At 30.9% G+C, this 16,609-nt stretch overlaps 1 protein-coding gene across 2 annotated transcripts; it reads right to left on the bottom strand.

Moving 5' to 3' along the window:
- Positions 1-229: 229 nt before the first annotated feature.
- On the bottom strand, positions 230-3,595 carry LOC113867950 (cell division cycle-associated protein 7-like). 2 transcript variants are annotated; one of them, XM_027503466.1, is made up of 8 exons: positions 3,460-3,595; positions 3,159-3,378; positions 2,398-2,581; positions 1,915-1,985; positions 1,747-1,824; positions 1,270-1,357; positions 616-671; positions 230-497 (listed from the first exon to the last, which is right to left on the bottom strand). In XM_027503466.1, the coding sequence occupies exons 1-8, from the start codon at positions 3,529-3,531 to the stop codon at positions 406-408; spliced, it is 861 nt and encodes a 286-aa protein (XP_027359267.1). In that variant the 5' UTR covers positions 3,532-3,595; the 3' UTR covers positions 230-405. The 2 variants fall into 2 exon arrangements, 1 of the variants encoding a protein (XP_027359267.1); XR_003505204.1 differs by having other exon boundaries at positions 411-497; positions 616-755; positions 1,208-1,357; positions 3,460-3,542.
- Between the last annotated feature and the right edge of the window lie 13,014 nt (positions 3,596-16,609).

Here is a 16,609-nt window from a genome sequence, read left to right as displayed (position 1 = left end):
CTTTAATTTTGAAGAGATCTATGTCGGTTAAAAACTCAATGCTTCAAGACATTACCCTTAAAACTTTGATGGGTTAAGAGTATTAGAATTGAACACAATCTAGAATTTGGTCTCATTTCATTTGGTCATTCTTAGCTTGCATGTTATTCTCAATGGTAAGAAATCATTCATAGTCGCTTGCATCTAAAACTGCTGGGGATTTGGGAAGAGTGTAGTGAGACTGAATACGCATTCAACACTGATTACAGGTAAATCAACAAAGCTAATCCTCATAAAAGAAAATAATGAAGCAGACTAATCTATATCAAAGTCAAATGAGTGCCACTGAAAATCTAACTCAGGTCCTGCATTTTAGTAAAGTAAATTCTACAAAGTCAGAAAATAACTGCTGATTACATCTTGATTTTACGTGGTAATCCCTTGTAATTTTTGCACTTCTCCACGTTTCAATTCTTCCATTAGTAGATGTGCCACTGATTTATATCCCATTTCCCGAGCTTCATTTCAGTCAATCAAAGAAAAGAAAAAAGTACAACACTCAGTACAAAGAAATTAGCAATGAAGAAATATCAATCACAATAACAAAGAGGAAGTGACAACAATAGAAAGTCTAACCTTTGTATATTGCTAATCCAGTTGGAGGAATATTTCGTTTCCTCAGGCATATTGAGCTACATATCACATTAAGACAAAAAAATAACATTTTGATTCAAATGAAAATAAAGTCTTTTTAAGAAATTTTAGACACTATCAATCTATGTTGCATGGATGCGGGTACGGTACCGGTACTGGGTATGAATATGGGTACGGGATATGACATTTTCTGAAAAAAAATAGGGTACGGGACGTCAATTTCCAAAAATAAAAAAATAAAGTACCGCTGTTCCCTGTTGTAGCTGCTCATCATTTGTCACTTGCCAGTGAAAGCCGATGGTTGAGATTACAGATGGGAGGAAAAAAGTAGCAGTATACAGCTTGTGGGTACGTGGAGGCTTAGAAGAAGTCTGGGTATGTAGAAGTTGGAGGCCAGAAAGAGACAACTAGGTTAGATTTTTTGGAAAAAAAAACCCAAAACTCAAATTTTAGTAAAAAAAAAAAATTCCATTTCCGGTATTCAAACCGTACCCAACTTTGCAAATTTTTTAGGAACATCCCCGGTATGAGTACTCTATTGGAAGTGTCGTATACATGCTTCAGAGCTATCAATTATGTCTCATATTTATAGGATCCAAACTCAAAAGTAAGATCTCAAATTTCAAATGGCTCTACCTGTTACATATCCAGTAAGGCTTCATTCCTCTCTCTTCTATGCAATGTGGGCACATCCATCCCTTGTTCTCTCTCACCTCCTCTATTTCTAAACCAGAATCATGGTAAATAGTTTTAGACTATCATTATTAATCATATTTAGTGAGTCTTGCTGCTATATTATAGAATATCATAATTGAGCTCAAAGCACAATTTATAAGTTAAGAAAAAGTTTGGAGTAGAAGATAGTTTAAATTCTGCTATCTATAAGGAATGAGAAATAAGCTGTTGCTTTGTAACATTCTGACCTCATGATTAGGGTATGTTGTCGGTTGGATAAACAAGACTATTTCACATAAGCATACATCAAATAAATGTGACAACATGCACTCAAGATTGCCTTGGGATGGATTTGATCTTAGTTGGCTCAACTGAAGTAAATGTGACACCAAAGATTTTTTATAATGCAATTTAATTTGGATTAACTATTTTTCTTACCTTCGCCATATCGAATCTTGAGACAAGCTCTACAGAAAACACCAGTGCTTGAGTGACAGACAGAACAATCAGTCTTTCCTGTTAGGAAAACATTGTCAATTAGTTAAAACATTGTGGAAGTAATGCAACAAGAATGCAAAATAAGACACCATTTTATTAAAATCTAACCCAGGCATGATTCATTCACATCACAATTTCCACATCTTTTGCAGTCTTCTTCGCCACACAATTTCTTTTGCCTGCATTTGTGTTTTACATTGCACTGTCATCATTATCTATCCCTCAAAATCTCAAATACAACACACATATTTTATATATGAAGCTCCACATTAACCTTTCAACTATAAGGAAATTTTTTAAAAGACCTAACATTGATCACATTGGATATGTGTCAAATTTTAGAGAATGACCAAACACTGTAATCATAAACTGTGAACCTTCTAGCCCAAATAACAAAGTAAAGATTTTTAAGAACCGCGAAAAAATCACACCACAAAAGCTAGCTATTGTACCTAAGAGTCCAAGGTCTTATAAGACCGCATACTAGTAGAATCACATACTTTCAACGTGGAACTCAAGTTTCATACAATGCAATTGGGATCCAATAAGGACCAAAGACAAATAAAACTTAAGGGGAGCAAAAGAGTGAACCTGCAAAAGTGGCAGCATATTCCCAAAATTGAATTGTAGACACTGCCTCTTCCTTTGCTGTTGCATCGCTGAGCCGAAATCTCTGCAGAAACCTTAAGGTCTTCAACGCTCAGTTTTATGAAAGGTGCATTGGCAGGCCTCCGCTGCTCAATCTCATCTTCCTCTACAGACAATGTTTCTTTCTCTGTCACAAAAATGCAGTAAACCTTCACATTTCACAGAAAAGACACCAAAAACATGCAGTAACTTTTGTTCTTCCAAATATAAACACTTGGTGATCACATGTTAATTTATAATCAAAGATAAAGAATAGTGTCAAATTATTCCGTAGAAAGGAGGGAGACAAATGGCATTAATTTTTAAATGAAGAACCATTAGTATCTTCGGAGGATCATAATGACTTTACTCTTAATTTGATCCTACATAGATCAAGATGTCTCTATATTAGTCCTCAGAAATTTAATTGCCACTACATTAATCTTACACATACTAGATTTTCACTGATTCTTCCATACAAAAGACTAAAATGATGATACAAAAGGAGGAATATGCTAACAATTTATAATTTTAAAAGACTAATTCACTATAGAAAAGAACTCTATAAAGCATAAAAAAATAAATTTTTTATTAAAACAATTATATAAAAGTATAATAAAAATTCACATTTTTAGATACGTTAAAATTAATATTTTTATAATAAAACAAAAAATGCATTTTTATTTTGCAATTGTTACCAAAGTAGTATTAATTAAGGTGAAAACCTTGTTTTCGGATGAAAGGGGGAGTGGAAGTGGTTTTGGCCAAATGGTGAGATCCTCGCAGTAGATGGTCGGTGACGGTGACAGTGACGGTGGCAGTGTTGATTCGTTGGGAGCGGCGTAAGGGGGTGAGACCATAGACCCTTTTATTGTAAGGGCGAGTTTTCTTTGGTTTTTGAAGCTGAGAAATGGTTTTGTTAACACCGAGGGACTCCAATCGAGCCTGCAAATACCATAATTTCAATTCATTCATATATTTATAATATATACTCATTGATTCATGAAAATGTTAGCTATGCCTCACCTTGTTCTCCAACATTCGAGCCTTTCTCAGAGCTTCGTAGTCACATTTTGCTTTCTCTCTCACCCTTCCCATTGCTCAATCCTCTCTTTTCTGAGTCTTCTTCTCTAACAAGTGTGCTTTCGAACGGTATCCTCCCAAGGTCAAATTCTGACAACATTAACATTTTCTACTTTTATAAAATTTACTGTAAAATGTTTCAGCAGACTTTAAAGATGTTTTTTTTTTTTTTTTCTTTTCATTAAGATGTGTGTATATAACAATAAAAATAATTATATATAATATTAATTTTTTGATAAAATAATAATGTTAATTATATTTTACTTACGAACACTTTTATGATTTCTTTCTCTTTGTTCAATGTGTTTTTTTATAAAATAACGGTAATTTTAAAATATCAATTTTTTAACTTGTACAGTATGCATAAATAAAAAATTATATATAATAAATTTTTATTAAAATTATAAATTTTAATAGAATTCAATGCATTAAAAGTGTTAAATGTTATAATTTTTAATAAAATTTTACTATATATAACTTTTTATTTTGTACAATATTGTACAGATTAAAAATTATTAAAATATAATTAAGTGTAAATTAAAATTATTATTAAAATTATAAAATATAACAATTTTGATTAATTAAAAGTTGATTAAATGTTTTCACATTATAAAGAATATTATTGTAACATGATAAAATGAATATAAATGACATTTTTTTCATAGTTTTGCATGCAAGTAAAAATTCTTCTAAGAGTATGTATTGTTGGATTTATTTATTTACTGGAAATTTAAACTATGATTGAGGTTAATATAGTATTTAATTGAAAGGTTCAAACATTTGTTACTTAACCAAATTTTTAATAATGTTATTATTTAAATCACTAAAAATTGATATTATATGTGATACTATATCTAATTATTTTTATTTTAATTATATATATATATATATACACACACATTAAATACATTCTTAAAACAAAATAAGCACCTAAAAATATTTCTTCTAAAGTGTAGATACATCATTTTTCAAAAACTAACTATATCTACGGTGGCTGGTAGCTGGCCCCAGACCATTATCTTGGAATAACCTGTTAAGACAAACTATATATTAATCTATTTAAATTCACGTTAAATTTATTTAAATATAAATTTATTTTAACTTCATAAAATATAATTTTGATGTTAAACTAAATACTAAATATGTCATTAGTGTTAATTCACTTATGATATTTGGATAATAAATTTTTAAAAATATAAAAAATATTGAAAAATATTTAAATTTAAAGTCAAGTAACCGATAAGTTATTTGAATGAAAACTTTTAAAATTTTAAAAATATAAAAGTAATATTGAGAGATGTTAAGTTAGAGAATAAGTACATAAAAATAATTATAAATGATAAATATAAAAAATTAATTATGATAGAGAAATTTTTATTTTTTTTAAAAAAAAGGTGGTTGAAAATTATTTTTATTCGAAAGAAAAATCATTTAATTAAAATTTTATAATATTTTTAGAATTACTTTTTAGTCTATATATGCCCCATTTGACAATGTATGTGTTATGATATGTTTTTCATTCACCAGCCATGATTCAAACAATTAAACAAAAGGGCATAAATATACAGAGAGTTTAAAGAGACATAAAACAAATAATGTGGGACTTTAAAAACATTTTTTTCCTTGTCATCATACAACCAACATAATAGAAGATGGGGAAGTTTTATATTCATTCTTAGTAGATAATCATATATTAACCAGAAGCACTTCATATAAACTTGCAAATTGATGAGTAATGTAAAAGTTGTGTGAAAATTGACATTCTCATTCTCAACTCAAATTTAATTTCAAAGGGCATAGAGGGTTGTGCTAAGTCAGTCTCATCTTGCATAATCATTGCCTATCGCCAAAGAAATAACCAATGCTGCATTTGGTGACACTGAGAGCATGTGCTATTTATTTGTCAGAAATTAAAGCAACAGACACTGAATAATTGGTGGATTGACACGTTCACAATTGAAATCCACAGCCAAATCATTGTAAATCCCAACACTTGTCTCTTCTTCCTTATACTCACCAAGTTGTTTAGCTTTGAGCTTAATCACACTTTGCGCTTCAAACATTGCTTGAAGGAAGCTTGTATTCTTGTGAGCTTGGTGAAAGGGTGTCAAACTGATATGAACCCCATTTGCACAAGGGCTGATTTAGGATCTTTAGGGTTAGAACCTTGTAGGAAAATTAGAAAATTTAGTGATGAATTTTTGGGCAAATTAGGTGTTGGTCCTTGGTGTTAAAATGAGTGAAAAAAAAAAAAGAAAAAAATGCTGGTTTGGTGGTGGCTGGACAGAATTTTAGAAACGATGATATCTCGAGTTATAGAACTCCAATTGAGGTAATTCTAAAACGAGGTGAAAGTTCTCGTTTTGAACTTCAATTTAGGCTCAAGAATCACTCAATTTGGCTGAGTAGAACAAAAGATATGATAACGAGATAATTCTGGGCAGATTTGAGTTTTTTTGGAATTTTGGTGATGAATTGAATGGGGGAAGGAAAGAATCACTCTTTCCAAGGAAGGCAACACACAAAGGGATGTGAAAGCCCTTTGATACAGCCAAGGTGTTCTTGAATCACTCAAGAACTTAGGAGAATCACTCTCACTAAGATAAAAGAGATAAACTCTAATATTTCTAAATCAAACTTAACTTGTCTTATTGATAAGAATGGTTCAGCTTATATAGAAGCTTTACAATCAGAATTACAAAGGTTCCATAACGGAAAATACATTCCACTTAAATAATGATCCACTAAGCTAGGAAATGAAACTACTTGATGGCTGATTGTAACTGAAATTGTGGCAACCAAAAAGTCACCCAACAGCCACTAGCTATGCGCCTCTTGGTCTCCCAAAGGCTGATGCCTAAGTTGCCAATTGGGCCCTTATTACAACTTGAAATAAAACCAAACCAAAGCCCATTAGTTGATTAACCGCAAAACATAATTTGGTCAGCCAACTTTACAAAAGATTGGGCCATTATTTAAAACAAACTAAAAACTTAAAAACTGAAGCAAAGTGGCGCCTTAGTTCTCCTCCATTTGGGCCATGATGCAATTCACAACCTTGGTCTTTTCTCCTTGAAACTTGGGCTTGTATTCAATTAATATGGACAACACTTGTTGAAGAGCTTTCTTTGCTCTCCTTGCTCTAGCCCTTGTTATAGGTCCTCCAAGTCCTTCAAGAGGATCTTTGCCCTTGCTCATGGTCATGTCCTCATCACAAACTCATTATCTTTGTACCCTGCAATTGCAATTGTTATGATGCCCCTATAGTATACAATGATGTGGTTGTTGGGGTTTCTCACTGTGGTGTTGACCTTGAAGTTGTAATATAAAGTGTTGTTGTTTGTGATATTGAATTGTGTGAGGAAGGACTCAATTATGTAAAACTTGACCTCTGATAGGTGGATGTTTATGGTGAAGAAGATGAAGTAGGAAATGATGACAACAGAGATAAAGGGGAAGGTTGTCCAGAAGATGCAGTAACAAGGGTTGATGGGGGTTTCATTGTGAGGCTGATTTGGGATATATATGTGATTCATGCAACACGTTTATGATGCAACACAAACATTTTGTTCCATCATATATTTTTTTACAATTATTTTTAATTTTTATCACATGATTTTTCTTTCTCATTTTTTTCTGTCAATAAACTCTCACTAAGTTGTAAAAATATATAGCCCGAGTAAAGTTCCAAATTGAGCCAAATGGAAATAATTATGAGGCCGGAAAAACTACTTTTAGTGTCTTTTTTTTATTATTTACAATAATTAAATCCTGTATTTTAAAAAAAACTAAACTCCTCACTATTTAGATGTCTTTGTAAGCTTGAACAGTAATGCATAAAAAGAAGACGATTATCAGCACCTTCTAAATCAATGCCTCAAAACTTATATATATTATTAGAAAATTTCCTAGGAAAGCTGAAGCAACATACCATACGCCAAATGGTTACCCCTTATATAATGGACAAAACATGTTAAACCATATTTCATCAGTCTCATAGAGCTTCTCCTTTATATATCATCACACTCACCATGTGTTACATGTCAGAAAAACATAAGACACATAAAAAGATAATAAGCTAGAGTATTTCTGTAATAAGATTGCTTACTTTCCTTGAGGCCCTGTCTCTCTTTAAATATTAATTGTAAAACTTTACAAAAAAGAATATATTGTAAATGTTCCTTTAATACAACAGATTTTCAGGGATTATAAACAACTTCCTAAAACTGATATCTATATATGGTAATAAAATAATTCTGTAATAAACAAGTATCAATTACAATAAATATGTACAACTGTATTGAGATATTGACATCCCCCTCAAATTGATGCTGGTAAGTCAACCAGTAGCAATTTGTCAACAAGAAACTTATGTCATAACTTTGTCATTGCTTTAGTAAAGATATCTGCTACTTGGTGGGTAGTGGAAATGTAAGGAAGAGAGATAAGTTGTTTGTTGAAGACCTCTCTAATATAATGGCAGTCCACCTCGATGTGCTTGGTACGTTCATGAAAAATGGGATTAGTTGCGATCTGAATGACACATGTATTATCAGCAGACAATGGGGTGGAATCAGATTGTGCAAAGCCAAGTTCCTCTAAAAGATTTCGCAGCCAAACAATTTTTGAACTAACAAATGACATTGCACGATATTCAGCCTCGGTAGATGATTTAGCCACTCGATCTTATTTCTTACACTTCTAAGATATCAATGCATCACTATAAGTTGTGAGCTGCAAAGATTTACCAAAGGAAAAATACAACTCACGCATAGCAGTGTCGAGGAAGTAGCAAATAATACGACGAACAGCAGCAAGATGGAGATGTCGAGGAGAGGACATAAACTGACTAACTTGGTGAACTGCATATGAAATGTCAGGGCGAGTGATTGTTAAGTATATAAGACTTCCAATCAAACGTCGATAAAGAGTAGAATCAGACAGCAAATCTCCTACGGTTTTGCTGTGTTTCACATTGACTTCCATAGGAGTATCCACCAAACTAGCACCATGTAAATCTTCCAAAGCCACAAGGTCTTGGATATATTTATATTGATTCACAAAAATTCCATTTGACTGACGATGAACTTCTAGGCCCAAAAAATATGTAAGATGACCTAGATCCTTCATGTGAAAAGTAGAATTAAGCATTTCTTAAAACTTGGAAATTAAGCTTCTATCTGAGCCGGTGATAATAATATCATCCACATAAATTAAGAGAAGAACTATCCCTATAGAAGACTTATGAAAGAAAAGAGAATAATCATTGTGACTTTGTAAAAAAGAAAAATTAAGAAGTGTACTGTGAAACTTCTCAAACTAAGCGCAAGGTGCCTGCTTAAGTCCATATAAAGACTGTTTTAATCTACAAACATTCTGAAGAGAAGAAGTAGACAAACCAGGAGGAAGCTTCATGTAAATTTCTTCATTAAGATCACCATGTAGAAAAGCATTCTTCACATCCATTTGATGAAGTGGCCAAGACTGAGATGCATCAATAGTAAGTATAGTTCTAACAGTAGTTAATTTAGCCACAGGAGCAAATGTCTCCTCATAATCAATTCCATATTCTTGCTTATTACCAAAAGCCACAAGATGTGCTTTATAACAATCCAAAGAACCATCAGAATATAGCTTAATAGAAAAAAAAAAAAAAACCATTTACTCCCAGTGGGTTTAATATTTGATGGACAAGGAACAATGTCCCAAGTTTGATTCTCCTTAAGAGCCTCCAATTCTGCTTGAATAGTCTGTTTCCAACACTCTTGTTCCATTGTTTGTTTATAACTTGATGGAATAGAAATATAAGTCAAAGTAGTACTGAAGGATATATGGAAAAGAAAACCATATCAATCTGAAGGTCTAGATGGTCGAGTGGATCGACAAATAAGAGGCACGACAAGATCTTGTCCTGGGCTAGGATATGGATGAGAGCCTGACTTGTTACAACGTCTTTCATACACAACACCAGGTTTGAAACATTCCACCGTGGTTGAATCATTTGAAAAGTGAGGCATAAGCGAAAGTGAAGAAGATTGTGGTTCAACATATGATTGAAAAAAAAAATTGTTTTTCAAAAAACATAACATTCCTAGATACTCTTATGCGACGAGCAAATGGATCATAACAAACATAACCTTTTTGTGAATTAGAATAACCCAAGTGGGCACACTTAACAGATTAAGCAGCAAGTTTATGACGCTCATGAATAGGAAGTTGCACAAAACAAACACAACCAAATGTATGAAGACCAGAATAAGGAGTATATCCATGCAACTTATGAAATAGTGAAACATTACCTAACACGGGAGATGGAAGATGGTTTATTAAATGAACTACAGTAGAAAGAGCTTCACACCAAAAACAAGGAGGAACCGATGATTCAAGAAGAAGAGTTCTAACAACATCAAGAAGGTAACGATTCTTTTTTTTTTTGCTACGCTGTTTTGTTATGGTGTTGAAGAACAAGAGCGTTGAGAAATTATTCCCTTGTTTTGTAGAAAGACTTGAAATTCTTTAGACATATATTCCCTACCTGAATCAGATCTCAAAATTTTTATATGCTTGGAGAATTGAATCTCAATAAAGGCTACAAAATGTTTAAAAATTGAGAAAATCTTTGTTTTAGACCGAAGAAAATACACTCATGTAAAGCGACTGTAATCATCTATGAAAGTAACAAAATACTTATAGTGTGCATGAGAAATAACGAGAGCAATACCCCAAACATCACTATGGATTACATCAAAACATTCAGTTGCATGGAATGAGTTAGAAAGAAAGGACAGAACTTTACTTTTTCCCAATTTACATGTGGTACAATCAAAGGAAACATCAAGAATGTGAGAATTTTTATTGCCCAATGAACCAGATTTAAGCAAGGTACAAAGAATGTAAGGATTAGGATGGCCTAGGCGCTTATGCCACTCTTGGTTACCAATGTTTGCATCAATACAAGCAAGTAAGAGTAAAGGAAATCTAGGACAAGTTCCAGAAAGAGGAAATCTAGGAAGTTGTATAGGAAAGAGTCGTCCCACTTTAGGCCCCTTCGCGATTATTTTTCCCAACACTTGATCCTGTACAATACAACCAAAAGAAGGAAATTGCACATTACAATCATGGTCTACTAATTGTCCAACAGAAATAAGATTAGTAAATAGTCCAGGAGACACAAAAACATTAGTCAGAGATGGAGAAATATCACCAACAGCACTTCTATCCAAAGAATTTCCATCAGCAATATGTATTTTTTGAGTTCCATCATATTTTTGGACATTGGACAAAGGTACAATTGTATTTGTCATATGATTAGAGGCTCCAGAATCAATATACCAAGGTAGAGAATGAGAATTGGAACTACCTAAGAATCCAAATGCAGAAAAAGCATAAAGTATCATCTGCTGTAACATTTCAGAAGTGAGTGTATTTGGATTTTGAGACGAGGCAGAAGGTGCAACTGTATCATGTTCGATCATAGGAGTAGCAGTAGAACTTGACGCACCAACTGAGGCATGATATGCAGTTCCTTACCTCCTTACAGGTCGTGTGGGACATGAGGAAATGATATGTTCCCTTTGTTTGCAATAATTACAAAATTTTTGCGAACAATCCTTTGCAATGTGACCAAATCCTTTACAACTATAGCATTGAATACCCCGCACATCTTTCCCTTTGCTTCTTCCTTGTGTTGCATAGGCTACATTAATTGGGTCATTAGCATTAGCTTTTTGTTCCATTAATGCTTGAGTCAGTAAGTGTTGTTCTTCTCAAAGGAGTGCACTCAATCAAGCATCTAAGGAAGGTACAGGATCGCGGTTCATCAGATTAGAACGAGCCACTTCAAAGTCTAGACGCAACTTTGTCAAAAAATGGTTCCTCTTACTGGATTCATGTACTTTTATGATAGCATCAGGAAAATCACCCTGAACAATATCTAAATATTCTCCCAAAGGTTCTGAAAAGCTGAGAAATATTCTTCTATTGAAAGACTTCCTTGTGTGAAATTTGCCATCTCATACTCAAGTTGAAATTTTCTTGCTGCGTTTTCTTGATGGTAAACCTTTTTAAGATATTTCCACATTTCCTTGGCAGTCTTATGAGGTCTCAAATTGAGAACAATGTGAGGCTCCACTAAGCTGATTATCCACGTCATGACACCAGCATCCTTAATTTCCCATTTTGCCAAGGCCTCTGCATCTTTGGGAGCTGGATCCTTCCCATCAATATGACTCCATAATTCTTTTCCTTTCACGAACAATTTAAACTGAAATTCCCAAGCAAAGTAATTTTTTCCATTAAAACGAACATGGAAAGATTTTACTTTCTCACAAGACATGATGCACCAAGAAAACACAAAAGCAACAACCAAGAAATGTGTTGAGATATGTCCAAGACACAAATAACCAGGACAAAGAAACTAACCATGGTTCAGAGTTTTAGCTCTGATACCATGTCAAAAAAACACAAGACACATAAAAAGATAACAAACTAGAGTATTTTTGTGATAAGATTGCTTGCCTTCCTTGAGGCCTTGTCTCTCTTTAAATATTAATTGTGAAACTTTACAAAAAGGAATATACTGTAAATGTTCTTCTAATACAGCAAATTTTTAGGGATTATAAACAACTTCCTAAAACTGATATCTATATCTGGTAATAAAATAATTCTACAATAACCATGTATCAATTACAACAAATATGTTAAACATGTATCAATTACAATAAATATGTAGAACTATATTGAGATATTGACATTGCAGACTCCGCAGCAGCAGCTGCATCTTCTGCCCACTATACACCCTTATAATATTGTTGTTTCTTACCTCATGACAATGTCCATTTGTAAACAGTTTTTCTATATATATATATATATATATATATATATATAACTATTATATAATGTGCTACATGCAATATTATACCATGGCTGTATATACATAACACATCCACGGGCACACACTTGTATCAGTTGGATTTACACATGTTATGTGAATTATTTTCAATTTGTGATTTGGTTTCTTATAATCCTAAGATGTGAGGTTTGCTGATTTCGAAGAGTACTTATACGGGAAGAGGTAGGAGCTATTATGTCACATTTATTTAATTCTGGTATATAGTTGTGTCTCATTAAGCATAATCAAATTAACTTTCATGTACAACTTTTTCCACTCATAGTGGTATTTGGAAGTTGTAAATAATTTATAATATATAACACATGAAATCTTACAAGTTTTCTAAAATTTATTGTAATAATTTGCTTTGTATAATTTATTAAAATAAGTTGTTTTACTTTATTTAATAAGTTTTATAATTAAATTTGTCATATTCATGATAAAAGTTTATTAAATAAATACTTAATTATTTATCTAAACATAACCTAAATACATCCAGTACATATACACACTATTCACGCTTTGCCTTCCTACGACAGAAGAAGAATCCTCTTCTATAAAATGATACTTTCTGGGCATTTTCTTATAAAATGTAATTCTGTGGATTTTTTTATAGTCAGAATATATTTCTTTAAGAAACAACCTATCTCAATCATAACTACGTGTGCTATCTTGCAAGTCTAACAAATTAACAATTGGGACAAAATATTATCATTTTTTCTAATCTGAATTAAGAATAGCCGAAATTAAAAGGTGGAAAAGAAAATTTTCGTTGGTCGACTTTTTATTTGTTAAAATTAAATATTATAATTTATTTTTCATATGGTTCCATTCCCATCAATCTATAAGTGAAATAACGTCTTGATTCATGAATCGTTACATCCTATTTATACCATAACCTACTGTTCAATCAGCTGCCATTAATTAGTATATACAAATTGAGATTTTGTTTTTATGCTGTCACTTGCTAGTTTGTGTTGCGTTTTCTTCATTTAAGTGCTGATGAGCCATTCGAAGCATTCTTAGTTCATGAAATATATATATATATATATAAGACTTGAGGCATTTTCTTTTACAAGAAAAGAAAAGATATTAATAAATTGTGTACAAGAAGTACTTAAAGCCAATGTTAAAAGCAATCAAGAAAGAAAGTTTACTCATACATATATATACGCTTATCATGACAAATTTCTTTCGGAATTGATAACTGAGGGATTATGACTGGGAATTTTTTAAAATTTATTAGTACAACAGTTTAGTACCTTGATTTTTGAAGAGTCTATATGGGTTTAAAACTTGTATCAAAGCATGATAATATATATCTATCCCTCTGCATAGCGAATATATGTAGAGCTCTCTTGTATCTGGTTTCATTTCATGTCATGGTTACCCTTTGTTTTGCATGATCATTCCTTGTTCTGACCTGTGATCGCTATTTAGTATCATTATTGTTCTTTGATTTCATACTCATTTCATAAGCATTCAACACTGGTTGAAGCAGATTTTCAGAATGGAATCCAAATTAAAGGCAAATTAATGCCATTGGAAGTCTAACTTTTTTGGTACTGAATATTATTATAGTAAGGGTCTTATGACCAATGATTTAAAAACATTGGTTAAGAAATCCAAAATAAGTTTACATTGAAAATTAGGTTATATTACATGAAAAACCATGAAAACAAATATATCAATAACATTTTTTATTCTTTTATTCTTTAACTAATACTTTAAAAATATTGTTTAGCTAAACTCTTAGTAAGAGATATTCTGCACCCTTTTCCTGAATGCTGATTCCATCACTATCGGAAATGGGAAACCGCTATTTGTATGTTTCCACGTTTAAGTTATTTGTTAAAACATTTTGGAGTTAGGAAGAATGCACCTTGAAACTATCTTGCTTGATAGTTGTATTTAAGAGGAGAAAGGAGAAGTTAGGAAGAGTTAATCCTTAATTGAAAGTTGTTTAATTAAAAAAAGAAAGATTTGAAAGATTTTTTTACACCCTCTAAAATCCTTAAAAAACTGGTTATTTGGGTTTCCCATTTTAAAATTTTTTTTCTCGCACTCTTTCTTACTCTTTCCCCAACAGTATTCTAACTTTTTTGAAAAAAATGTTAAGTATTTCAAGTGATATTTTTTAAAAAAATTTATAAAAAAAACATTAATTTGAAAATTATTAATTTTTAGAAAAATAAAAATATTTATTTTTCATTTTTTTGTAAAAATAAAAAATATATAAATAAAAATATAAAATATAATAATATCATTTATATAATTAAACTTTTATTATCATTTATTTTTAATATTAAACATCCAAATAAAATAAAAATTTAACTTTTTTCTCTTTTTTCCCCTTCTTTTTCCTTCCTCTCCATTTCCGTTGTCTTTCTTTCAAACTCTAAAACAAAATCTGAAGTTTGACGAATGAGTTATTCATTTTTCTCGCATCAAAATTGCTTCAAGCCTTCCTCACCCTACAATTTCGTTTGCCGGTATTTGCTTTTTGCATTACAAGTAGGGATGAAAAAAATTATCTGCACATATCTTAAAAGATGAAATGAATATTTTAAATAAAATTTCAAAGATAATAAAAAAAAGGCATTTGAAACTTATTGAAGTTATGAAAAAATAGAAAATATTTAAAAACTAAAATGAAGTTGACTCCGTCTTTCTCTTTATTATTCTCTCCTTACACGTATCTAAGCAGTTTAAGTTCCAAAACCTCATACTCATCAATATCCATTGACCTACTTACTCGTCGTCTCAAACCAAAACACGTATGCAAAGTGTTATTTCTAGATGCTTATTTTTTTTATAGGACACTTGTATCCTATATAGTTGTCTTATTATATTGTAAACTCACTTCTTTGTTACCACGCTTGATATGAGAATTATAGCATAATTGATGTTTTCCACATATCATTAATTGGAAAGGTACGTGCTAAGTATGATTGATAACAAGAAATAACGAAAGCAACATCATTGGCTTGAAACCCAGGGTGATCCACAGAGTTGAAGATAATTACATTAGACATCTCCATCAACCTTTTTTGTTAACCAATTAGAATCATGCAATCATGTTCCTTATCATCTCACTGCTTCAACTCTGCCTTTGTTTCTAGTTTTCATCTTTGTTAAATAATGTGTTAAGACAAATACGAATAAGATAATCTTATAATACAACAAATAGGTTATGTTTTTATGTAAATGTTGTGTGTCATCCACACGAGTGTAACGTTAGCTTTTCATTTTAAAATTAATAGATTAAAATATATGCGGCTATGAGATAGGTTAAACAGTGTATAGTTGTATTTACATTTATTTTCATCAACTTTTGGAGATAGATTTCACGCTTAAACTTAATTGAAAAATATGTTTTACAAAATCTTTTAAATATATAATTTGAAGAAAAATATCATGATTTTATAAGTTTAGTGATTTGTTTTTATTTTTAAAAAGAAATGGTATGAAATTATTTCAATTTAATTGGTATGAAATTATTTCAATTTAATCTGCGTTATCAAATTTGAGTATCAATGAAGTGTATTAAATACTTGGAAGGACAATTTTGTTGTTTGTAGTAATTTTATCCAATTTGAATAAAATTGCTTTGGGTGAAAAATACCTCTAGTTTAAATATAAACAAATAAATAATTTCATCATTATTTGTAAATAATAAAGTAAGTTCACCAAATTATTTTTATAATTTTAGTTTCTATATTTTGTAAATAATTTTTAAAGAGACTAAAGTATATTTCTACTCCCTATGCTTAACTTACTTTTTATTTTAGCTTTTATGTGAAAAAAAATGTTTTAATTCTTATTATATATATATATATATATATATATATATATTATTTTCACCATTTATTAAAGTTATAGTGATGTTATTGTATTTTTCAAGAACTAAAGTAAAGAAAGAAATTCATGTATGTATAACAACAAAATAAAAAAAATTTATAAGTAGGAACCAAAACAAAATGTACCTGTAAAGATTAAAATAAAAAAGGGTATTAAGTATATCTAACAAATTTAACAGTGTTTTAACTTATATAGCTGACAAGGATTTATCCATAAAAAATTTTCATATAAATACTGAAATATAGAAAAATTTAATTTAAGGAATAAAATGAAAAAGAACTAAATTTATAATTAATTTTTTAAAATAATGATTATCACTATTTATTGATATCTAAATATGTC

This window comes from Abrus precatorius, unplaced genomic scaffold, assembly GCF_003935025.1.
Source record: "Abrus precatorius isolate BTA unplaced genomic scaffold, Abrus_2018 Scaffold5, whole genome shotgun sequence".
Taxonomy (NCBI): domain Eukaryota; kingdom Viridiplantae; phylum Streptophyta; class Magnoliopsida; order Fabales; family Fabaceae; genus Abrus; species Abrus precatorius.
This window is presented reverse-complemented; position numbering and strand designations above follow the sequence as displayed.

Bases quoted from the DNA above. Each gene is read 5' to 3' on its own strand.
- LOC113867950 (XM_027503466.1), bottom strand. From the start codon at position 3,531: ATGGGAAGGGTGAGAGAGAAAGCAAAATGTGACTACGAAGCTCTGAGA. The intron at 1,358-1,746 runs GTAAGAAAAATA...ATTCTGGTTTAG, and splicing joins CAAGATTCGATATGGCGAAG to AAATAGAGGAGGTGAGAGAG. The intron at 672-1,269 runs GTAGAGCCATTT...TGTGATATGTAG, and splicing joins CCTTACTGGATATGTAACAG to CTCAATATGCCTGAGGAAAC.